Here is a 23,159-nt window from a genome sequence, read left to right as displayed (position 1 = left end):
TGTTGCAAATGGCCACTCTTTATGACTAATGCATAATCTAGACGATCAGACTTTGCAAAAAAATCGTTTCATTACATGCATTACTGTGAAGTGTAAACTACATAACTATATACGAATATCGCCTCTACCATCTAGCATACAGCAGCCTCCAATTGGATCCAAATAAAGGATCTCATCACAAACCAAAGTGGTTCCAACCTTGATGTCCTGATCAACTAGGCATAAAGCATCAACCTCGATTCCTAACTCTGAACAATAAGCTTTACATACTTTGTTAGAGCCAAACTGCTCAACATGAGTTGTGATACACTCAAATCTACTCTCATCCGGTAAATCTCTTTCAGCACGTTTTTGATGGAGCCAAGTGAGTACCCAAAATTTGTGCATACGATACAGCAATATTGTTTTCAAGTCATTGACGTTTGCCAGGTTGATCAACAGATTGAGCTTTCTCTCCGGCAAGGGACCATTCAAGTTGTATCCAAGGCTCTTCAAGTGGTTGAATTTCTCAACGAATTCCAAGTATTGATACTTTTTCAACACGGCCCGTTGGTAGTCGTTTTGGGCAAATGATAAAAGCTGGAACTGGTTGAAAAGTGCTTCTCCTGAGTGGAAAATGTCAAACACCTTGGCATATCCCATGGACAATCCTAGGGGTACATTGCGTTCATGATTAGTTGTTGAATATTTTGGCGCAAGGTAATTGTGGGAAATAAACTTTGCATTTAATGAGATGCTATCAGATTCATCTTTTGCCATGATACTATGAGAATATTCATGAGATTCATAAACGGGCATCATGATGTTATCGTGTTGCACGAGCACGCTATCTTTATCAAATTCGTTAGAGTCTAATTCTTGTGATCGAATAAGAAGTGGAATTTGATTTTGGAATGAAAACACAGAAGCTAAGCTGTCGGCAAACACTTTTGCTTCCCTGTGCATAAAGTCTGCTTGTGGAGTTTTACTGGAAAATTCTGATTTGATAATCTCCGTTTTCAAGCCGTGACCACTCTTGTATTGCTTAGTTCTCAAATTAACAAAACCATGGTGTCCCTTCAGTGATATTGCAGCACCTTCTAGTCCCCTGACCTTTTGAAAAGTCTTTAAAACGCCCCCTATGTAGTTGATATTATGAATATCAGTTTTGTTCAACGAATTCTCTTGACATACAGTGCCAGACTCCAGGCGGTGCTTACGTCGAAGCAACTTAAAGAATGATGGCTCCAACTCTCCAGTGAGACATTCTTGCAACACCTTTTTGTTAACATTTTTAACATTTACATTGGAAATGGAGTCGAAGCTGACGGATACCTTCCCGTCATAATCCTCGAATGGATTTGATTCATAGGAATTGAACTCAAAGGAAATGGTTAAGCAGGTAGCTTTAGAAAATCCACGTCTTTTTTTGCCCGACCTTTGTTCCATGTCGATTACATCGCCCCATATTTCTTCACTTTCGTCATAGTTGGAATAATTATGAAATTTTCTATCCAAGGCAACTTTTTCCGGATACAAGCAATTCCAGCTTTCGCCATTGCATAAATGAGTTAAAGTCTCAGTTATAGTCCCAAATTGGAAAATAGACTTGAAGGTTTTGCTATCGGCGGAGACATGAGTGATCAAGTCAGGTATGTGTACGTTGATCAAATGCTTCCTGGAGTTTAACGACTCGATTGATATTCCAAAGCTCGCCACATCTTCTCCGTCATCAACCAATCCATAAATAACGTGATCGTTGTAATAGGTTCTTCCTGATCTCAAGTGCTTGAAATTATCCCTCACGTTGAACGAAGCTGGTGCCTTGAAGTTCAACTGATCCACTTGGGTCACACTCAAACTTTTCGAAGTTCCTAATAGGCCCAGTGACAAGTAAATGTCAGATATCGTGGTAGTATCGTCATACACTTTCAAATCAACGAGTAGTCGATGTATATCCGATGGCGTTGGTGTTGTATCAAAGACATCCAACTTAGCAAGCCCTGCAATTATGGAACTGTGAGGATAAATAATAGCAAACTTCATTGCCAGAAGAATGTCAATAAAATGTCTTCCTTCAAATACGTTCAAATATGGATTCATCTCTTCTTTGGACAAAGATTTCAACTTTTGTAGGAAAGCATTTATATCTGCTATGTCTTCATTGTTGGACATTCTCTGTCTAAATCGGTAAATATGTAGCCAAGTATCTTGAGTATTGACAAAGTACTGTGCCGAAGAATGATAGTTGTTCGAATGTTCCCATAAAAACACATTTGATGGAGTATCGCCAAAGTAGTTTGGAACCACCCATTGACAAGAATCAACAAGATTGGCGTGAATGGCGTATAGTAAGACAAATTGGTGATAAATCGACGACGTTGTTCTTACCACTTCCGATTCTCTAAATTCCACAAAGTCTATTATATCCAATAAGGAAATAGATCTAATCTTGTCCAGTGTTAGTTGACTGAAAACCTTATCCATCAGAGACGATAATCGCTGTTTGCAATTTGCAGTGTCAACGAGAAACCTATTCACAAGCGCAACTCCTCTTTGGCGATCTGATTGAGACAGGTTGTGACGCTCTTGTAGTATCTCTTGATAGTCAATGACTCCATCAGGAATTACCTTGTATAAATGGAACTTGATACTTAATGGTTTAACTGTAACGATTTCGTTATCATTAGTTAACACTAGAACATGATTCAATCTCTCATCAAATCTGGCTTGCAAGTCTTGAACAACCACTCCCACTTTCATCTCGTTCTCAGTTTGAAACTCGACAAATGATCCTATTTGCGGTACATTGTACTTGCTAACTTTTATTATATTTTGAAAATCTGTTGGCGGTAGTAATGGTAGTGGAATAGTGGGTGGTGCCTTTTCTGAAACAAGATGCTTATAGCTCGAGATAAAGCTCGGTCTAAATTGACCTTGCCCTCTATAGAACTCTTTCACCGAATCATCTACGTGCTGACTTATTCTCTCCTCCGAAGAGATTCCCTCATCAAATATCTTGGGCCCTATTGAAAGATTTTTCACCAACACGAAATTATGCAAAACTCTTAGACGATGCTTCGGTCGCAACTGTCGCATATGTCGCAATCTTGGTATAGTGTAGTATCGTAGCATTATATATGTGACTGTATTCGTATCATTTGTTGTTGGGTGTAGGGATGAAGGAGAGATGGAAGTTGTCTGCAAAATTTCCAAAATCGATTCCAATAATAATTTTTTCGGCATCACAAGTGGACTTAGTTTCTATACACTCTATACCCATCTTTGCACTACAACAGAATTCTTCAACTTTGCATCGCCAATAGTTACTTCACTACTCTCCTCAATGGGTTTGACAGGAAATGCATGGCTTAATGTGAAGTTTCTGCCAGCATTCTCAGCATTGTTTTCGTGGTTTCTCACGAAATTGTAAACAACTGAGATTGAATCACTGGAGTTGAATTTATGTGAAGCCCTTTTGCCATTAGCAAATCTAATTTGTACTGGGGTGTCACCTTGCCCTTCATCGATGGGTTTTGGTGTTGCGTCCGCTGGCGTAGATTCCTTGGCACTTTCCTCCTTAGTCCCAGTAATGATTGGCTCACCAGGAACAGGTGATCCGAGTCTATGACCAGCCCCGTGATATCCACCAACTTTTCTCTTGGGTGGGGTATAATCCTCGTCTGTTCTTTTAGACACTGTTACATCAACATCATCCCCGGGATCCACTTGCAAAATAGAAATAGGAACCCTTCCTTGTTCAATTTCACTCAATATCCTCTTATTCTTTTCGTCATCATAACTGTATAATTCACTGTCACCAACAGTGAACCCTTGTCTCCAAAATGTGATCTCTCGATTAACCTTTTTTGGACGGAATCGATTTAATAATTCTCTAGCCTGAGCATGAGGGTCTTCAATCTGTTCACTTGGTACTGTTCCGTCACCCAATTTAAACCCTGTGCCGGAAAAATGGGCAGTTTCATGTGAAGGTTGCGGCTGCTGAGCACTTGGACGATCATCTGGTGTATTCATCTGCTCCCTTGCTTTTTGAAAGATTTGGTCAATCAAATTTTGGTCTCCATTGTTTTTATCTTTATTGGGGTCTTCCACTTGCAATGCTGACTTCTCACCACCAGTGAAGAAATTGTTATTGGTGCTATCCTCTTCCAGATCATCATCCTCATTATTCAAGTCTCGGAAAGTTTTGATACCACCCTGGGCCTTTCTTTTCTTTGAAGCAGAACCAGCAGATTGACCGGTTGCAGAGCCAGATCCTTGTGTCAATATTGGGGGCTCGTGCTGTTCTGTGGGTTGTTGTCCATGTTCAGAATTGGCGTAGTAGTCCTCAATAGCTTCAACCAAATCGTTGTCATTCCTCAGTAAATACTGCTCGGCTAAGCTTTTTGAGGCATTGGTGATTGAAATAAATTCGGCAACGTGAGGGTTATCTTCTGACATGATTGAAGTATAGGAGTGATTCCGTATATATGATACAATTGATAAATTTGCTTCCTGTAGGTGGGAGAAAAGAGTGGTTTAATTTTTTTTGTTGATGGCAAAACAGGAGCTACCTCGTTGAAGAGATCCCCAAATCTACAAGAGACACACACATATTTCTTTTAATACACAATTAAAGTATATTAAACTATATAATGAACCGATGTTGAACCTAATAATGACTAATGACAAGATTGCAATCACTTGTGATTGCAATAATAAAATGAATAAAATATAAAAAAAAAACAAAAGTAATCTTTCATAACAGCTTCGTTAAAAAATAACAAGTTTAGAAATTACATTAATGTTGAATAAAATGTAACAGTATTAGAACACACCACACGCATCAACATTCCAAAAATTAAGAATTGAATCAATGCAGTAAATAACTCTCAGAGATGTGCGGCTGAGTAGACCTAGTATTTAGCACGGAAGTCTTTAGCAGCATTAACCATATTGGTCAATGATTCTTTAACTTCTGGCCATCCTCTAGTCTTCAAACCACAATCTGGGTTAACCCAGAATTTGTCAGCTGGGTAAACCTTCAAGATCTCTTCGATTCTGGAAACAAATTCTTGTTTTGATGGAATTCTTGGAGAGTGGATATCAAACAAACCTAAACCAATGTGGTTTGGATATTCGGCAAACTCTTGGATGTAGTGTGGGTCATCCTTCTTGGAGAATTCAATGGAGACAACATCAGCATCCAATGCCTTGATATGGTTAGGATCCAAGTCTGAGTAACAGAAATGTGAGTGGATTTGAGTAGAGTTTTCAACACCTGAAGTAGCAACTCTGAATGATTGAGCAGCCCAATTCAAGTAGTCGGATCTCTCTTTACCTGCTCTCAATGGCAAACCTTCTCTGATAGCTGGTTCATCAACTTGGATAACAGTGATTCCGGCTTTTTCCAAATCATTGACTTCGTCTCTCAAAGCCAAACCTAATTGCAATGATTGAAGTTTACCTGAAACATCATCTCTTGGGAAAGACCATCTCAAGATAGTGACTGGACCAGTCAACATACCTTTCATTGGTGACTTGGTCAAAGATTGAGCGTAAACAGATTCTTTAACAGTCATGGCTTTAGGTCTAGAAACATCACCAACAATGATTGGTGGTCTAACATATCTAGAACCGTATGATTGAACCCAACCGTTGGTGGTGAAGGCAAAACCATCCAATTGTTCACCAAAGTATTGAACCATATCGTTTCTTTCTGGTTCACCATGGACCAAGACATCCAAACCAATTTCTTCTTGGAATCTGACAACAGTTTCAATTTCCTTGTTGATAAATTGTTCGTATTCCTCAGCGGTAATTTGACCCTTGGCAAATTTGTTTCTGTTGATTCTAATATCCTTGGTTTGTGGGAAAGAACCAATAGTGGTGGTTGGGAACAATGGCAAGTTGTATTTCTTCTTTTGCTCAGCTAATCTGTCTGGGAAAGGAGACTTTCTAGTAGACAAAGATTCGTTGATGGTGGTTAATCTTTCTTGAACCTTTGGGTTGGTGGTAATTGATGATTCCTTTCTGGCCTTGATAGAAGCGGCATTAGCTTCCAATTTCTTGGAAACATCTTCACCAGAAATGTGTTTGGCAATAGTGACAACTTCATCCAACTTTTGAGTGGCAAAGGAGAACCAGTCCTTGATTTCAGCTGGTAATTTAGCTTCTGATTCTAAGTCGACTGGAGTGTGCAACAATGATGAGGAGGTAGCAACAACGACCTTGTCCTTGCCAACTTTTTCAATAGCCTTGTTAACAATGTCAGAGGCCTTTGAGAAATCAGTCTTCCAAATGTTTCTACCGTCAACAATACCAACAGACAAAGTTTGGTCACCTTTGACAATGGAAGCAACTTCGTTCAATTGTTCTGGAACTCTAACAAAATCGAAGTGGTAACCAGCAACTGGCAAGTTTTCAATAGCTTTCAAGTTTGGTCTAACATCACCGAAATAAGTGGTCAAGATGAGTTTTGGGGCTTCAGCAGTGGCCAAAGCATCGTAAGCTTCCTTGAATTTTGATTGAACTGATTCTGGCAAGTCCAAAACTAAAACAGGTTCATCAATTTGAACCTCTTCAGCTCCAGCTTCCTTCAACTTGGCCAATAAGTCCTTATAAACTGGCAACAATTTTGGCAATAAAGAAATTGGGTCCAAGTCAAGTGAGTCCTTGTCAGCCTTACCCAAAAACAAGTAAGAAACTGGTCCCAAAACAACTGGTCTAGTGGTGACACCCAAAGCCTTGGCTTCGTTGAATTCATCAACAGGTTTGATACCAGCAGCAGTGTTCAATTTGAAGTCAGTTGAGTGAGAAAAGGTTGGTCTAACATAGTGGTAGTTGGAGTCAAACCATTTAACCATTTCCAAAGCAGTGACATCAACAGCTGGAGTAGAGTCGGTAGCTTTTCTTTGCAAACCTCTACCCATAGCAAACAATACATCAATTGGAGCCAAATCAAACTTGGTGTATCTTTCTGGAATAGCATTGAACAACAATGACAAATCCAAAACTTGATCGTAGTAAGAAAAGTCATTTGATGGAATAACATCAACACCAGCATCCTTTTGTAATTTCCAATTGTGTTCTCTCAATTGCTTACCAGTGGCCAACAATTCGTCGACAGTAGCTTTGCCACCCCAATAAGATTCAGTGATCTTTTTTAATTCTCTTTGGCCACCAATACGTGGGAAACCTAAAACAGATGATTGTACCATTTTTTTTATATAAAATGTAAGTAGTTTTATTAGACAAGGTAATTGAAAAAACTAAACTTTAGAAGAAAAAGAAAGAAAGAAAGAAGAAGAAGAAGAAGAAGAAATGGAAAAGGATATAAATTTGTTGAAAGAAATTTCAGTCGATTTTAAATTGCAGAATTGGGGAACGAAGTCAATTTGTGTGGGTAGTGTACTTTAAGTCAAAGTGAAAAAAATATAAATTATGTTGTTGAGTTTTTGTGTTTCACCGTCTGTGCGTGTGTGCGTGTGTGCATTTAAAGACAAGACCCACGCCTTCATTTCTTCTTGTCGGGTGTCGAATTGATAGGCTAACTTAAACGGTCTACACAAAAGCTTGTTTGTAATTGATGCATAGGCGCCCAGTAGCTGTCACTTGTCGTGTCATATGAGAGAACCAGTAAGCGAATTGGCTCTTGGATGTACCTTGATACGGTGAACTGATATTTAGGAACAACGTGGAGCTTTCAATTTTGGTTACAAAATGAGAGAAAAGGTTTCATAATGCATCACATGTAAAGAAAGAAACATAAGAGAAGAGGAAAAGACAACAAAGGCTATGAGTACAAAGGTGATGATAGAAACAGTGCACGTGCAATGGTGATTTAAAATTTAACACAAAAAGGTTTCTTTTATTGTCGTTTCGCGGTATTTCACTCGTGCCGTGTTTTCATCGTTTAAGTCGTTTAAAAGACGGTAGCACGTGATTTCATTACAACCCTATACACATGCCATACCAAACAATATGGTATAAACAACTTTAGATCTAGCTATTTGGGAATGGAATTGTACAATAGTGTCTTAGATCATTATTGTGTTCCCCTTGTAAGCGGTATTGCTCTAGGTTTGCCAAACTCAGAGTTTTTACCTCCATATTCGTGCAAAAATTTTGCAATATTCCTTCTCCAAATGTGAAAGTCAAAGCTCGTCTAGAATTTACTATGTGCTATCTCTTACAACAATTTACTTGGGGGTGTGACCATATATTTGAGGTTTCTAAAACTACCCCCTCCCCCCTGCCCCTTAGTCTTGCACCCAAAATTGTTATGACTTGGAGGAGGAAAATAGTTTTGCACACGACTAAAAAAAAAAATTGGTCCAAAGAAGGATGAGCAATTCCCATTCCATCTCATAAAATTTTTCCGCTACCAAATCAGTATAGATATGGTGCACCCTCTTCTTTTCCTTCTCCTTCCCTCTTCTCCTCTCTCTCTCCCTCTCTCTGTAGCAAGCCCTTATCCAATGCCATCGAAATATCAATCTGACTTTTTACAATTAGCCTTGGACTCCCAAGCTTTGAAATTTGGAAAATTCACTCTCAAATCAAAGCGTGAATCTCCATACTTTTTCAACTTGGGTTTATTCAGCACTGGTAGATTGTTATCCAACTTGGCAACCGCATATGCTGAAGCAATCATTGAAAGTAAATTGAAATTTGATATTTTGTTTGGTCCTGCTTACAAAGGTATTCCTTTGGCAGCAATAACAGTTGCAAAATTAGCAGAGTTGGATCCTGAAAATTATGGTGACATTGGTTACTCATTCAATAGAAAGGAGAAGAAAGATCATGGTGAAGGTGGCTCAATTGTTGGATGTCCATTGCAAGACAAGAAAATCTTGATTATTGATGATGTCATTACCGCTGGTACTGCCATTAATGAAGCATTTGAGATTATAGCACAAGAAAAAGGTCAATGCGTAGGCTGTATCATTGCTTTGGATAGACAAGAAACTACAGTCACCGACTCTACAAAATTAGCTACTCAAGCTGTCAGTGAAAAATACGGTATTCCTGTATTGTCAATTGTGAGTTTGACCGAAGTCATTACGATTTTGAAGGGTAAAATTAGTGAAACGGACTTGAAATCTATTGAAGAGTACAGAAGTAAATACGGTGCCTAGAATAAATACGTATATATAGTGGTATAATCCCAGTGTACACACAAATTAATCAACCCCGAATCTTCATAATCTTTTTCTTGGGTGCTTTAGGTGCATTTGGTTTATTTTGAACCGCATTTGCACTCGTCTCAGGCTCAGGGTCATATATACTTTTCGTCATTGGATGCTTCATAGTAAAGTTTGAGTGAATTGGAACAATCGTATTCATTCTAAATCCCTTCACCTTGGGTATCTCCTCCACTTTAAAGTCTCTTTGGAAATCTGGTGGAATTGCAATACCACTTTTGGCGCCAACACTATCTAAACTTGTTGGATGATCCGCCAAGTAGTCAGCAATTTTGTTGTACAAACTTCTCTTGGTTGCAAGTTTTGGGTCAATGGGTTGGTTATCACGTTTAAAATCCTTCATTAACACTCTCACTCTCCCAGAATTGCCAAAATCTTGAGGATGCGTTTTGTCCAACTCCAATAACGCAGGAATCTGCAATGCACGACAAGCATCACAAATGGTTATAGCTAATGGATTTTCAACTGCTCGATCAATACTGACTCGCCTTCCTTCCTTGTGAGAACGATTTATATCGAAATAACATGGATATATAATTTGAAATTTCTCAAACTGGGCTTTCTGTTCAGGCGTAAATCTGTCCGGATCAAGAATGTTACTTCCCAGAGCAGCGGGCGGCTGTTGTGACTGTTGTGGAGGTGCAACGTTTCCAAATGGAGTCTGAGGAAACAATGGTGGTTCTTGACCCTGATCTTGTGAACGAACAACAGTCGGTTCGGGCCTCTTTGGTGCCACAGGAGTTTTCAAAGTAGGATCAAACTCCGCAATATCCATATCGAGATTGTCAATCTCATCGTCATCAACTTCTTCTAATACTGGTCTTCTGGACATGATTACTGAGTTTGAGGTGTTGAAAGCCAGGTCAATTTTTTTTTTCTTTTTTCCAATCCTCTTTTGTCGTTCCTTTTTTTTTTTTTCAACATAATTGATTCCATGAGATTACAAGTTATTACTTTATTAACATAAGATCGTATAAATGTACATCACTATAAGCTCAAATCATCATCAACTTTTCAAGTTCGGAACTGCACTAAAATCTAAAATCTCAATAAACGTTTCTCCTTCGTCAGCATTGTTTACTCTTTGCACAGCAGCAACACACCTTTTATAATCGATTCTTACCTGCCAAATACCACCTGTAACATCATCTAACAAATTTCTAGCAAATTCTCCTCGCTGAGCATCCCACAACTTGAGCATTTTCTCGCTCCCACTAACCACTTTCAATCCATCGTGTTCAAAACAGGTTATCGCAGCAGCGTGTCCTCTCAACTTACTCTTCAATTCACCGCTAACGGGATCCCAAATCCTTAGCGATGCATCAGCAGCAGCAGATACTAATACACCATCAACCAAAGCTAAAAGACCAACTAGCGACGAGTGCCCTTCCAACACCTTTAAAAGCTCACCAGTTTCAAAATTCCATATATTTATAGTCGAATCCATTGATCCTGAAAAGCACACCTTTCTTTCAAAGTCAATTGCAGTGGAGTACACTCGATCTTGATGGCCTTGCAAGACATGTTTACACCTTCCATTATCAAGTAAATCCCATACTCGCACTGTAGAATCGTATGAACCGGAAATTATAATGTTTCCATATCCCGATAAAGAACGCACGGACTGGGTATGACCCGAAAGAACTGCAATCAAATAAGGGTTTTCACTTTCTCCACTGTCGAACGTGACTTCGTCAACAGCATCCTCTTGTAGCATAGGTAGTCTCCAAACATGTATATTATGATCACGAGATCCAGTCACCAATAGCGGCTGCTCTGGGAATATAATATCCTCACCATGAGCATCTTTTCCAATAACTGAAGGTGTGATTATATCAAGGCATCTGATGGTTGAAGTGTGACCACGGAACACGTGTGTACATTTCCCAGTGGACATGTTCCAAACCCTAACGGACCTATCAGTTGACCCAGTTACCAAAGTGTTTCCACAATACTTCATGGCCCACACTCCTCCTTCGTGCCCCTCCAAAACTTTCATCAATTGGCCAGTTTGCGTACTGTAGATGAGAATGTATTTATCATCAACACCAGTGACGATTTTCTCCTCATCGTGCTGTAAGCAAGTAACCACCTTATTTCCATGACCTTTAACACTTATCCTCTTTGGCTTGTAATTAGGATCCAACCACCTATTAACAATCATTCTTCGCTTTTTGTACAAAACTTGAGCAGGGTTAATGTCGTCAGGGAGGGTGCACCACTCATTAATCAACTCTTTAGATTCATTTAATTCATACTTGATAACAGCATCATCGGTTATAAGTTTGTCTTTCTTTAACAAGTTCGTCCACAAAGCGGTATTGTTGATGATCTTGAACCACTTTTTGCAAACTTTAGATATCGAAAGAAGCGTTTCAGCATCAAGATAAGATAAAACCTTCATCGCAATCTCAACCGGTAAATTTCCAATCAAGTCGCGTTTCAAGGAATCGTTTAGCAAGCCATTAAAAGTACTTAGCGATGATCGATCGGTTCTCTTTAGCAATCGGAAAACCAAATGATTCTGATTCTGTGGGGTAAGGAACTGAGATAAATGATCAATCATGTTAATCAACTCTGCTTGAGTACCAGGGATGGATTCCATGTAATTCTCAATCATCTCCAAGTTTAATCTTCGACCCATTCGCCTAGGAGTTTCGGAGGATATATCGTCCTCATTTTCATTGTCCAGTTGAATAGGTGACGCACTTGGCGAAGGTAATGGTAGTTGTTGAATAGGGTCCTCTTCTATGTCTGAGACTGGGGTTTGACTAGGTGAATTCATTGTATTTGGGGTCTTTGGACGACGTAGTTGATCACGTACGTGAGAAGCTGACTGGTTGTTAGGTTCAGATAAGTTGTTGATGTAACCAGTGTGATTGGGATTTTGCACGCTTTCAACACCTTCTCGCGTATTAGTACCAAGATCGACAGCACTCATGTTGCTATTCCCAACGGTATTGGACATGCTGCCTGGTGAATCTACTTGAAAGTTTGCTGAGCCTATCAGATCGAAACCTGAAGTCAACCTTTTCTTGGTTGGCGGATGAACGAGGCCATTTATTCGATACGAATGCATGCGTGACAGGGCCGAAACTTGAGTGTTAGAATCGGTATCGGAAGACATTATATCCTCGCAAGAGATCATGCTATCTCGTTCCCCAAAGTCGTCATCGCCAGCATTTCTCTTGCGTGAATTTTCACGTGAATGGCTTGTCACGGTATGCTCGCCTGACTCGGAACGCTCCGCAACAGAACTCTGCTGATTCAGACGTTGCTGGTTCTGCTGCCCGTCTTCCAAAAGGGATAGTCTTTGGTACTCCTTGTGAAGTGGAACCTCAGCCAACTTTCCATTTTGGTTGACTAGTTTATACTCAAACCTTGCAGGCTTATCATTGAGGGGATAGACAAAATCGGAAGCTTTGTTAGAGTCCATCCTTGTTTCAAAGTTGGATTGTAATGGGATGGATTTTGAAGATGGACTGGAGTTTTTAGACGTAAACAGAATGATGATCCTCTGCAACTTTGCTTGGCTCGTGGCGTTTGAATACAATCTTAGTTTTAGATGGTTCTCTGTAAGCCTTGAAGTAAAAAAAAAAAAAAAAATGCGGTGTTATGGCTTATTATCTGAGCAGTTGCAGAAATGAATCTCGTAAATCAGGACTCCTTGATGGTGGGATAAAATTCTCCAAAAGTGGTGTTGAGTTGTGGTTTCTTAGATAACTACTATTATCTTTTGGGATATTGTTTTGTTCTTCACCAGCAAAATGCAATATTTTTGTTTTCGGTTTTTTTTTTTTTTTCTTTTCTTTTCTCTGATTTGAGAGTACCTAAGACAGATAATCAACGAATTCCTTTATATTTTCTACACATCTATAGATAAATAGCTTAAGCATCAACTTTCTTGAGTGAAATTCCAGGGAAACCTGGAACAGCTGCATCTTTGACTTTTCCCTTGATTTCAACAACTACATCTTCACCAGTTAAGATATCTTGTCCCTTGTCACTGCCATTGTCAAATGCAATGATTTGCAACTCCTTGACCTTGATCGAGTAAGGGGAGTTTTTGATGAGATTAACAACCTTCTTCAAAGTGTCAACTTCGCTAAAATTCAATTTACGATTGAAAACAATTTTTGGATCTTCAGAATTGAGTCTGATTTTCAACTGGTTGATAAATGGCATTGCTCTCTTCATATCCTTACCAACTTTTTCCTTAATCAAATTGTTATCAGAAAGTTTTTGAGCTTCAAACAATTCACGCACAAATTCAATGTAATTCTCTTGCCAGTCTGGGAAGGTGTTGGAAACTAAAATGGTCAACTTGACAGAGTCTCCAGTTTCTAAATCGGCTTTGCCTTTCTTCTTTCTCAAACCAGAACCTTCGGCTTCACGGATAGCACGTGCAACGTGTCTGACATATTCCAAAGATTCAGAAACTGATTTTGAAACAGGTTTGGAAGGCTTTGGGAATTGTGCGGTTTGAACACTTCCATCCTTTGCCAACACCTCTTTGTAAAGGTACTCGGCAAAGTGGGGAGCAATTGGCGCCAATAACAATGCTTGATATTCAATATATTTCAAAACAAGATCCTTATGCATTCCAATTGAAGCAGAATTGACTGACTCTCTGTAGAAATCTCTAGCAATCTGGAAATCGAACAAACCATACTTCAAGGCTTGTTTGTAGTTGCTCAAAGTGTATTGGTGGTATGATTTCTCAATCAACTCATTCATTTCGTTTTCAAATGCCTCGTCAAAGAAAGAGTCATACTCTCCAGTCCTCAATTCATCTTGTTTCTTTAATTCATCCTCACACCAGTCTTTCAAAGTTGTCAATCTTAAAATAGCAGCATTGGCGTTGGCTTCATCGAAGTTAGCATCCTCGACCGAGTCACCTGCATCAGCCATGGCAATTCTAGACGCATCGGCTCCAAATTTTTCAACAATTTGCTCTAAAGTCATGAAATTACCAGTAGATTTGGACATCTTGGCATTGTTCAATAATAAGTGACCATTAGCCCTCACACCTTTTGGCCAAAGTTTCTTTGGGAACAAAGCGACATGCGAGTAAATGAAAAAGGTTAAATGGTTTGGAATTAAATCCTTACCTGAAACTCTTACATCCAAGGGGTAAAAGTATTCAAACTCTCTTCTCATTTCTTTCAATTGTTCAAGTGGAATTTCAGATTTAACATCATCACGACGGGTAAAGATAAAGTCAAAAACTTCATCAGTCAATTGTTCTGGCTTTATATTAAATTTTCCTGGTACTTTTCCGTAGTAGTCGGAATGTAAGAAACGATCAATGGTATAGTAAGCCATGTATACAGTCGAGTCTGACAAAGACTCAACTAAATATTGATGGTCCCATGGCAACTTCGTTCCCAAACCAAACTTTCTAGTGACTGCCCAGTTCTTCATCCAAGCAAAAACACCCTCAAAACCATTTCTTGTCTCACTTGAAAACAATTCCATATCCTTGAGACATTCTAAAGCTTGACCTAACCAAACCTCTTCACCATAATCAATGAACCATTGATCTTCCAAAGAAACACAACAATCGTCACCAGATCTTGAAATGACTTGGTTCTCTGGTTCACTATATACGAATGCATCGCCAGAAGCAATTAAATCGGCTTTAACCTTTGGTTTTGCGGCCTCGACCTTTTCACCTTTGTACTTTCCAACCATCATAGTACCATTATAGAAACCTTCTTTGTAAGCCAATTCTTTTGCCTCAGCCAATTGCAAGGCGTCCTTTGGCGATTTGATCTTAAGTTCATTCACCAAATATTCAGCACACTTGTCACCGTATTTTTCGGTTTGAACAATTGGAATAATATCGGTGTGAACCCATTCCTTTTCTATGCCGTAGTATTCTGGTTTGTTTGCAAGATCTTTTGTAGTAATGTAATCATCTGGAGAATCCGAGGGGACACAAGTAACCACACCAGTACCCTTGGTTGCCTTAACGGTTTCCATTGGCAAAACTCTCAAATTCTTGGTTTCTGATAAAGGAGCATCAATCTTTGAACCAATCAAGTCCTTACCATTGATAGTAGCAACTGGCTTGTAGTAACCTCTCTTTGGTGTCAAGTTTTGGAAAGACATATTCTTGAAAGCACGTTCCGTGGTAATGAAGTACTCGTTGTTTCCAGCATCAAAAATACCATAGTCTATCTTTGGACTCACAAAACAAGTGGTTTGACCGTACATAGTCTCAGGCCTCAATGTAGCAGCAACGAGATATACCTTCTTGTCTTTCAAGTCAACATTCTCCTTTTTTAAAGTTTCCTCTGCTGCAGGAGCAAATTCTTCCACTCTAATCTTAATACCAACGTATTCTTGTGGTGTCACCCCTTCACCTGATTGTCTATCGTGATCTAAACAAGCTTGACCATCTTTTTCAGAGTAAATAGTGTACCTCTCACCGAACTTGATCTTACCACAATCTCTCAATCTATTGATTTGCCACCTAACAAATGCATCATAGTATGGGTTAGCATCGGTGGTGACCATGGAACGTCTCCAATCGACTCTAGAACCAAACGCAGACACATCTCTCTGACACAAAGGTGGGAAAAATTCGAGCCAGTAATCAGTATTGGCAAACTTGGCAACCTCTTCTCTTGAAATACCCAATTGCAACATAATTTCAAATTGGAATTTTGCTCTACCAGTTTTTGCAGCTGCCTTGGACTTGTTTGAACTGAATTTGGTCACATCCTCTCTCTTGGCTTTTGTTTCTACCTTTTGCTCAACAGATTCATCCTCTGCTGGAGCACCAGAGAAGTCAGCTCCAAATAATTCAACCTCTCTTTTTATTTTATCTGCAGCTGCCTTGATGGGCATACCAGTACAATGAAATCCCAAAGGAAACAATGCCCTTTTGCCGTTCATTCTTTCAAATCCAGTTGCAAACTCTACCTTAGATAAGGTGAACGCATGTCCGGCATGTAAAACACCGTTCATATATGGATAAGCCATAGTAGCAAAATATTTGGGATATTTTTCTCTAACTTCATCAATGTTTTCCGTGGAACACTCTTCGTAAGTTGGTGCGTCAACTTCAAACACTTTATCTTGCTCCCATTGTTTTTGATACTTTTTCTCAATCTCAATCAACGCATCTCTACGAAACGTCTTTTCAAAAGTTACACTCATCTTTGTATTGGCTTGAAATAGTGGTTCGGTTAGGAGTGAAAAATTTATTTTCAGAATTTTTTTTTTTTTTTTTTTCTTTTTCTTTTGACTCACTTTACAGATCGAGAGATTTTACAAGGCATAGTTATTTATTATATTCAGAGCAATGCTAAACCCTTCTTCTTTTGATGGATGTGGGGACTAAAACTGGTCTTGGTGTTGCCTCATTTGAGGCTGCTTCACCACCACTGGTGACCATATTTCCATTGAGAGCCCCCACCACTGCTTCTTTTGTTGTGACTTGAACTTGATAGTCGTCAATCTCGATTGTACTGTAACCCAAAGAGATCTTTCCACTATCTTTGACCGACACAAATTCAACCAAAGCAGATTCATAATTTGGCAACAAAAGAACTTTTGATACTTGCCCAAAATTCCTCTCCAAAAAGTTTTTGACTTGAAAAGTGTTTAATGAGGAATTCAAATTGAATAATCCAATGGATCTGAGGGGATCAAAGTCATCAGGGGTCCAGTTTGTATGTGGTTGCTGCTTAGCTACATTGATTGTCCTTCCTTTCAAGGTGATTCCATTTCTCTTTAAGGCATCTTCGACACTGCTTGCGTCCTTATAGGCTATAATAGCCAATCCTCCATTATGTTTCATGCGACGCTTCTTTGTATCGTAAACAGCTTTGGGCATTGCAATCAGATCAATCTCACCACATTGCGAGAATTCGTTCCTCAACTCTTCCTCCGTTATCGAAAATGCAATATTGGAAACACGTACTTTACGTTCAGATATAGGCGTTGTTCTATCTTTCCTTTCTTGTGGCTTAGAATATTTCACTTCCCAGGAAAATTCTTGATTGAGATTTTCATCTCGATACCTTTGTCCATCGTATAATGAAATTGCCTTCTCGGCGTCCTGTGCCTTGACAAATTGAACGTAGCAAAACCTACGAACCTTGTTCTTCAATTGTGACGGAAATCTGATGCTGACTAAAGGGCCAAGTTGTTCAAATATTTTCCTCACATCTTGTTGGCTGTAAGAGCTGGGGTAGTTGTTGACAAATAAAAGCGTCCTTTCCACTTTAGTAACTGTGACCTCATTGTTGCCAATCATTTTGTGGGTTCGCGTCATTGCTGAAAACACCTCGAGCTCGTTTGAAAACTCAACCACTGCTTGCTTTGTGCCATTGAGTTGGACCAAATTTATGTCTCGTATCTCGCCACAGCCAGTGAAGAAACTTTTCAAGTCCTGCTCTGTGACATCAAGAGGAAGGTTGTTGATTTGTACCGCAAACTCTTCCCTTGATCGCAGGAATTCCTCCGACATATCATGACTTCTTTTCCTGTCAACATGCAATACGGGCTGTACAGAAACTTCCTTTGCTCTGGATTCCATGTATACATGTAGGGCCTTGTTGCAAACAATGACAGCTTTTCTGTAACTATCAATAGTCCCGTGTACTTGCTCAAACAATAACCACTCCTCTGTCAACTTTTCGGGTGCATCAAGCTTGTCTGAAAATGACAACGCTTTTCTAAACGCATCTCTAATCAAATCTGGACTAACATCGTGTTCAATAAAACAACGTATCCCATACAACCAAACATCAGTTTCTCTTGGAAATGCTTGAAACATTGATAAGATCACCTGCGTAGCATGAGATAACTTTCCCAATGAAATGTAAATTGATACTGCTAATTTTTCCACAGAATGGAAAGGGTCCTTGTTTTGCAATGCGCATGTGACCATAGTGTCTAACAAATCATCGAGCGATTCAAAGCTATCATTAGCTAAATCATACTTGTACTGCATTATAGCTAACGCAACAAGCTTCCAATCTTTGTATTCCGAAACACTTTGCAAGTCAATCGCTCTAATCCTATTCTCAACATTGATAAATTTTTGCACACCTGTTTCACCTAACGAAATACAATTTTTTATATATTCTGCGTAAGCAGTACATGAGTTTGGGAAAGTCCGGAGATACCGCTCAAGTATGGAAGTCAAGATTGTCTCATTGTCGGAAGAATATAACATGTATATCACTGACATCCAAATTTGTTGTCCTTGGTTCGAAAATGAAGCGTCAGTTTGCGTGGCTCTCGCAAGCAACGTTAGAATATGATTGAAATTAGGTTGATATTTATATACGCTCTCCATGTACTCAATCCATATAGCGAAATCATTGGGTGATTCCTTAATTTGTATTTCAAACTTTTCATAGTATGGGAGCTTTTGTTTTGTAGCAGAGTACACTTTGTTTGCAACTTGTATCAATTGATCATACTGATCAATCTTGTATTTTGTTACTAAAGAGGAGAATTCTTCAAACGAGGCATCCAATTGCTGGTGTGGATAACTCAACCTTTTCAAGTGTAACTTGATTAAAGTGTCCAAGTCAGTGACGTCGTTACTCTTTAAGTAGCGTTGTAGAAGCAAGTCCAAACTTATTCTCCAGATGTTATTTCCATCAACAAAATCATACCCACAAAGCTGGAGCCCTTTTGAAATCAAGGCACGGTACTCATCCTCCGTAATCTGCTCATTCGATAGTAGTTGACTCGCCAATTCTAACATTGCGGTCATTATTGGTACAGTTGGATAATCATCAATTATTGTTTCGTAAAATGTATATTCCAATCTCGATCTCTCCTGAATGTCCTCAATTGTTCTGATCTCAAAAAGCCAATTATTTAGCTCCGATTGGCGGAGTCTAAAGTACTTGACTTTTTCTTTGTAGATTTTGTTGATTAGTAGTGCAGTGTCTGAGTGTACTTGAAGCCTACTCAAAATCTTGTCATAATTCTCAGGAGCATATGGATTCTCATTCACGGAGACTTCAAACTCATCAATTAGTTCAATTAAACTCATGTGGAGCAAAGGTGATTTTGTTATGGAGTATAAATCATTCATTTTTGGACCCAAACAAAAAGAAGAAAAAAAAGAAAAAAGAAAAAAAAAAAGAGACGTATGAAAATGCAAAAATCCATCTCTGATCTCGAGAAAGAAACATGGATGCCAAAGTTTATCTACAGTCGTATGGGTGGTCAGAGGGGGAGCCTTTGAGGAAAGGAGGCTTGAAAAAGCCTATCTTGGTTAAGCACAAGAAGGACACTAAAGGTCTAGGGCATGATACAAACAATGCCGATATGTGGTGGGAGACGCTTTTCGATGGGCAGTTAAAAAATTTAGAAGTGAACAATGGAGATAAAGCAGAGGGTGTTTCCTTCAAGCATAATAATGATACTGTATTGAAAACGTTGAACAGGAACATGTCCCCTTTGTACCGAATGTTTGTTAAAGGCGAGGGTTTAGAGGGCACTGTTGGGAAGAAAGATCATATACGAGAAGCACATGTTACAGATTTAGCAAGTAAAGCTGCGGCTGATATGGAAAAGTTGACAAGTGTTTCACTGAAGAAGGAGAAAAAGGATAAGGGAGAGAGTTCGGACAAGGAAATGAAGTTGAAGAAGAGAAAGACGGAGAAGAAGGAGAAGAAAGAGAAGAAAGAGAAGAAAGAACTGAAAGACAAAGCGGACAAGAAAGATAAGAAGAACAAGAAGGAGAAGAAAGATAAAAAGGAGAGGAAAGATAAGGAGAGCAAGAAGGAGAAGCGGCGAAGAGAAGAAAGTGGTGACAAAAACGATACCTCGGAGAAGCCCAAAAAGAAACTGAAAAAGGACAGCAAACTACACTGATAGTACATGGAATAATATAGACAATTAATATAATAAATTCGGTATACGGTAAGCAAAACCTACTTTGTAAAACTTTCTGATTTCTCGCGACGTGTTGCTCCATCGTTTACACAAAACGAGACAAATAAAATGTGTAAACAGTAATCTAACTGTTGAATTTATAGCTGTAACAACACCCGGAGAGAACACCATCATGCTTGGAAGCTGGCTCCGATTGGGACTTATCTCCTGCTTGATTAGTCTCTCCTTGTTTGCTGCCATTTCTTTTGTGCTCGGATACTTCATGTTAAGAATATCGTCAACCAATACTAAACCCAAAAAGAAATGGAGATTTCATTTTACCAATTCCAAAGAATGGGAAAGGGAGGTTAATCGCTTCGAGACAACTTCAAATGATCCTCCCACAGACGAATCAGAGAGTTCAAAATCATTATCAGACTTGTTGATCTTGGTTGTCAATGAGTTTGTTGAGTCGTGGTTCTCCAAACTCAGTACATCCCCATTGTTTGCAGAAGATGTACGACATGAGCTCTCACATATTGTTCTCGATGGCCTTGGCCACAAGCTCCGAAAGCTTGACTACGCAAAACTCATCACTTTGAAGTTTCTACCGTCATTAAACAAGCATTATAGGACTTTCGCTGAAGTTCAGAACCACGATGTTGCAGAAACATTGTCCCGTTTCAAGGATTTACATGTGGGTGTCACTGTTGAGCAGCTGGGTGTGGCGGAGACCAACTTTCAGGAAAAGACGTACTTACGAGGGCAAATGAAGAAACTAGTGGCTATGTTGAGCTCAGATGGGGAAAAGGATAATGAGATAGTGTTGATGTTCATGACTGAGGTATTGGCTTGCACAATCTTGGACAACGTTGTGAATCTAATTACTGATTCCGATTTTATAAATGTACAAGTTGTCAAGTTTGTTGGTGACAGTTTAAAGAGAAGGAACCAAGTGAAGGAATTAAGGTCTGCATTGGAAGAGACAATGTCTTCAGTATCAGCCGGTAGGAATGATGATGATTCCACTGGTGATACTGAAATGAGTTTACTGGAGATATTTGTACAAAGCAACGACCAAACTGTTGTTCATCGAGCTAAAGAGGGATTGGAGATGCCCAAGCTGGCCGCGATGCAGAGTACTGACAGTGACGAAAACGTGGTTGATCAAATTGATGAAAAACTTGCTACAATTATGAGCGATGAGAGGTATAGCGGTGTTGATTCTTCCATTGCAATGCAAGACGCAGCTTCGGACCTCAACAAAGCTGTGTTTAACCGGAAGGATCGATATTCAAAACTATTTGAAGATGAAGAAGAATCTGAAGATGATGAAGAGTCTGATGGGTTGGGCACAGATAGTGATTCTGTCATTTTGAAAGAAGGTAGTGAAAGTATGGAATTGGCTGGTCCAGGAAATTTGAACTTGGCTGAAAGAATACCTCAAATTGAAAGGGAAATTGAAAGTCTTCAACGACAGCTCATCTACTTGGAACCGTTGATTCGTAAAGCTCAATTGACAAATAATCAATCAAAGCTAAAAGTTTTGCTCAAATCGAAAAATGGTGTTCAAAAAGATATTACTTTTAAAGAGTTGCAGAAACAGCAGTACATTGTGCAAGAAAGTGACAATAGTTTGTTTGGCAAATCAAAAGTTACTATTCTGTCGGTAGTTCACCAGAATGAGAAAGGAAAGGAGTTTGTGTTGTATATTATTGAAGTTCAAAAGTTTTCAACTGAAGATCCAAATGTTGTCAAAGCTGGTTGGGTAGTTGCAAGAAGGTATAGTCAATTCTACCGCTTACATGGATATCTAAAACGTCGATATCCTCAAGTGTCGAGTTTAAGTTTCCCTCAAAAATCACTTCAAGTTTTGAAATTTCAACAAAAGAACATCACAGATAGTAGAAGACGCCAACTTGAGGCTTACTTGAGAGCTCTTATTGAAATACCAGAGGTTTGCTCGGATATGGCGTTTAGATCTTTTTTGTCGTCGGAGAATTTTCAGTTGGGAAAACAGCGGTTCGATGAACCTAAAAAGCTATCGGCGATGTTTGGTTACAGATGGTATTTAGGTTCATCTGGTAATAAGGCTTTAGTATACGATCAGTATTCATCTACGCCATCTGATGCGAATGGTGAGATATTGGAGAATAGACGAGAGATGGAGAAGGAGTTGCTTCAATTCGATGAAAAGACAACGAGTAAACCACTATTTATAAAGCCTATTTGCGACATTATAATCACCATCTTCAACCTTCATTGGCTCAGGGGTAGAGCGTTGGTTGTGATTCTTCAACAGGTTTTTGGAAGGGCAGTTGAAAACAAAGTTTACGAAGTTATTCATTCTCATTTGAATGAAAGTAGTGTTTGTAACTGGTCGAGATTGTTGCGTGAACAACTATTTCCCAATGGAAAATTCCAATTGGAGCCGGTGGTCAGAACTTTAGAGCAAAGACAACAGACCCAACGTGAAGCTAAACAGCTCTTTGATACATTTATGAGCGAAACCTGTTCAAAGGTGTTTGGAAGCGAAAACACCGCCAATGCTGCAACTACCTTATTTCTGATGTTGCAGATAAACCAATTGAATAAGCATTTATTGTTTCAATTCCTTGATGAAATTTTGGAAGAGCTATGTAATCAGGAAGGAGACTAAGATTACGCAAAAAGTTGAATTTGCATTACACTAATAGATTATGCTTTAAGGAGTGAGATATCCGACAGCAATCTCGGTTCCTAGACAGATCTGACCCCCATTGTTGGGAAAAGATCTATGGGGTTGCGGGGAAGTAATATGGGGATGAACGAATCCCCCAAATTTGATTGTCTGTTGTTTTAATAATAAATGCATAATTATTCAGTTTTGTGTAAGTTGGAGGTTTGTGATACTCCGAAAAAAAAAAATACATTTTCTGAAATTGTTGTAGAGGCGTGTAAGTTCCACTCCGGGTTAGGTATATCCTTGGCACTGGGCAAGTTAAACTTTGTAAGGAGATAGTTTTGGAAGCACATGCGAAGTGGGAATACATGGCACTGAAAGGAGTCTAGTTAAGCTGTTATGCAACTTTTTCAAGTGAAATGCTCCTAAGCGGTCTTTCTGGTATTACGCCAGGAAGC

The 23,159-nt window shown here is 39.2% G+C and overlaps 10 protein-coding genes across 10 annotated transcripts; 3 read left to right on the top strand and 7 right to left on the bottom strand. All coding sequences in view use genetic code 12, as the record gives it.

Annotated features, from left to right (window-relative positions):
* Positions 1 to 105: 105 nt before the first annotated feature.
* On the bottom strand, positions 106 to 3,078 carry I9W82_000160 (uncharacterized protein; the record flags this gene model as incomplete). Its single annotated transcript, XM_067690363.1, has 1 exon — positions 106 to 3,078. The coding sequence occupies one exon, from the start codon at positions 3,076 to 3,078 to the stop codon at positions 106 to 108; it is 2,973 nt and encodes a 990-aa protein (XP_067550186.1).
* Positions 3,079 to 3,252: 174 nt separating this feature from the next.
* Positions 3,253 to 4,440, bottom strand: SHP1 (protein phosphatase regulator; the record flags this gene model as incomplete). Its single annotated transcript, XM_067690351.1, has 1 exon — positions 3,253 to 4,440. The coding sequence occupies one exon, from the start codon at positions 4,438 to 4,440 to the stop codon at positions 3,253 to 3,255; it is 1,188 nt and encodes a 395-aa protein (XP_067550185.1).
* A 455-nt stretch (positions 4,441 to 4,895) lies between these two features.
* MET6 (5-methyltetrahydropteroyltriglutamate-homocysteine S-methyltransferase) lies at positions 4,896 to 7,199 on the bottom strand (the record flags this gene model as incomplete). The annotated part of the gene is made up of 1 exon (XM_067690340.1): positions 4,896 to 7,199. One exon carries the CDS (start codon positions 7,197 to 7,199, stop codon positions 4,896 to 4,898), a length of 2,304 nt encoding a protein of 767 aa, XP_067550184.1.
* A 1,260-nt stretch (positions 7,200 to 8,459) lies between these two features.
* Positions 8,460 to 9,119, top strand: URA5 (orotate phosphoribosyltransferase; the record flags this gene model as incomplete). Its single annotated transcript, XM_067690329.1, has 1 exon — positions 8,460 to 9,119. The coding sequence occupies one exon, from the start codon at positions 8,460 to 8,462 to the stop codon at positions 9,117 to 9,119; it is 660 nt and encodes a 219-aa protein (XP_067550183.1).
* Positions 9,120 to 9,168: 49 nt separating this feature from the next.
* On the bottom strand, positions 9,169 to 10,017 carry SEC65 (RNA-binding signal recognition particle subunit; the record flags this gene model as incomplete). Its single annotated transcript, XM_067690318.1, has 1 exon — positions 9,169 to 10,017. One exon carries the CDS (start codon positions 10,015 to 10,017, stop codon positions 9,169 to 9,171), a length of 849 nt encoding a protein of 282 aa, XP_067550182.1.
* Positions 10,018 to 10,191: 174 nt separating this feature from the next.
* CDC4 (SCF ubiquitin ligase complex subunit) lies at positions 10,192 to 12,621 on the bottom strand (the record flags this gene model as incomplete). The annotated part of the gene is made up of 1 exon (XM_067690307.1): positions 10,192 to 12,621. The coding sequence occupies one exon, from the start codon at positions 12,619 to 12,621 to the stop codon at positions 10,192 to 10,194; it is 2,430 nt and encodes an 809-aa protein (XP_067550181.1).
* A 452-nt stretch (positions 12,622 to 13,073) lies between these two features.
* Positions 13,074 to 16,352, bottom strand: CDC60 (leucine--tRNA ligase; the record flags this gene model as incomplete). Its single annotated transcript, XM_067690296.1, has 1 exon — positions 13,074 to 16,352. One exon carries the CDS (start codon positions 16,350 to 16,352, stop codon positions 13,074 to 13,076), a length of 3,279 nt encoding a protein of 1,092 aa, XP_067550180.1.
* A 148-nt stretch (positions 16,353 to 16,500) lies between these two features.
* I9W82_000153 (U6 snRNP complex subunit) lies at positions 16,501 to 19,212 on the bottom strand (the record flags this gene model as incomplete). The annotated part of the gene is made up of 1 exon (XM_067690285.1): positions 16,501 to 19,212. One exon carries the CDS (start codon positions 19,210 to 19,212, stop codon positions 16,501 to 16,503), a length of 2,712 nt encoding a protein of 903 aa, XP_067550179.1.
* A 140-nt stretch (positions 19,213 to 19,352) lies between these two features.
* On the top strand, positions 19,353 to 20,039 carry I9W82_000152 (uncharacterized protein; the record flags this gene model as incomplete). The annotated part of the gene is made up of 1 exon (XM_067690274.1): positions 19,353 to 20,039. The coding sequence occupies one exon, from the start codon at positions 19,353 to 19,355 to the stop codon at positions 20,037 to 20,039; it is 687 nt and encodes a 228-aa protein (XP_067550178.1).
* Positions 20,040 to 20,322: 283 nt separating this feature from the next.
* Positions 20,323 to 22,698, top strand: I9W82_000151 (uncharacterized protein; the record flags this gene model as incomplete). The annotated part of the gene is made up of 1 exon (XM_067690263.1): positions 20,323 to 22,698. One exon carries the CDS (start codon positions 20,323 to 20,325, stop codon positions 22,696 to 22,698), a length of 2,376 nt encoding a protein of 791 aa, XP_067550177.1.
* Between the last annotated feature and the right edge of the window lie 461 nt (positions 22,699 to 23,159).

Source organism: Candida metapsilosis, assembly GCF_017655625.1.
Source record: "Candida metapsilosis strain BP57 chromosome Unknown scaffold1, whole genome shotgun sequence".
Lineage (NCBI taxonomy): Eukaryota > Fungi > Ascomycota > Pichiomycetes > Serinales > Debaryomycetaceae > Lodderomyces > Lodderomyces metapsilosis.
The sequence above is the reverse complement of the archived record's forward strand: the minus strand, read 5'-3'. Positions and strand labels throughout refer to the sequence as shown.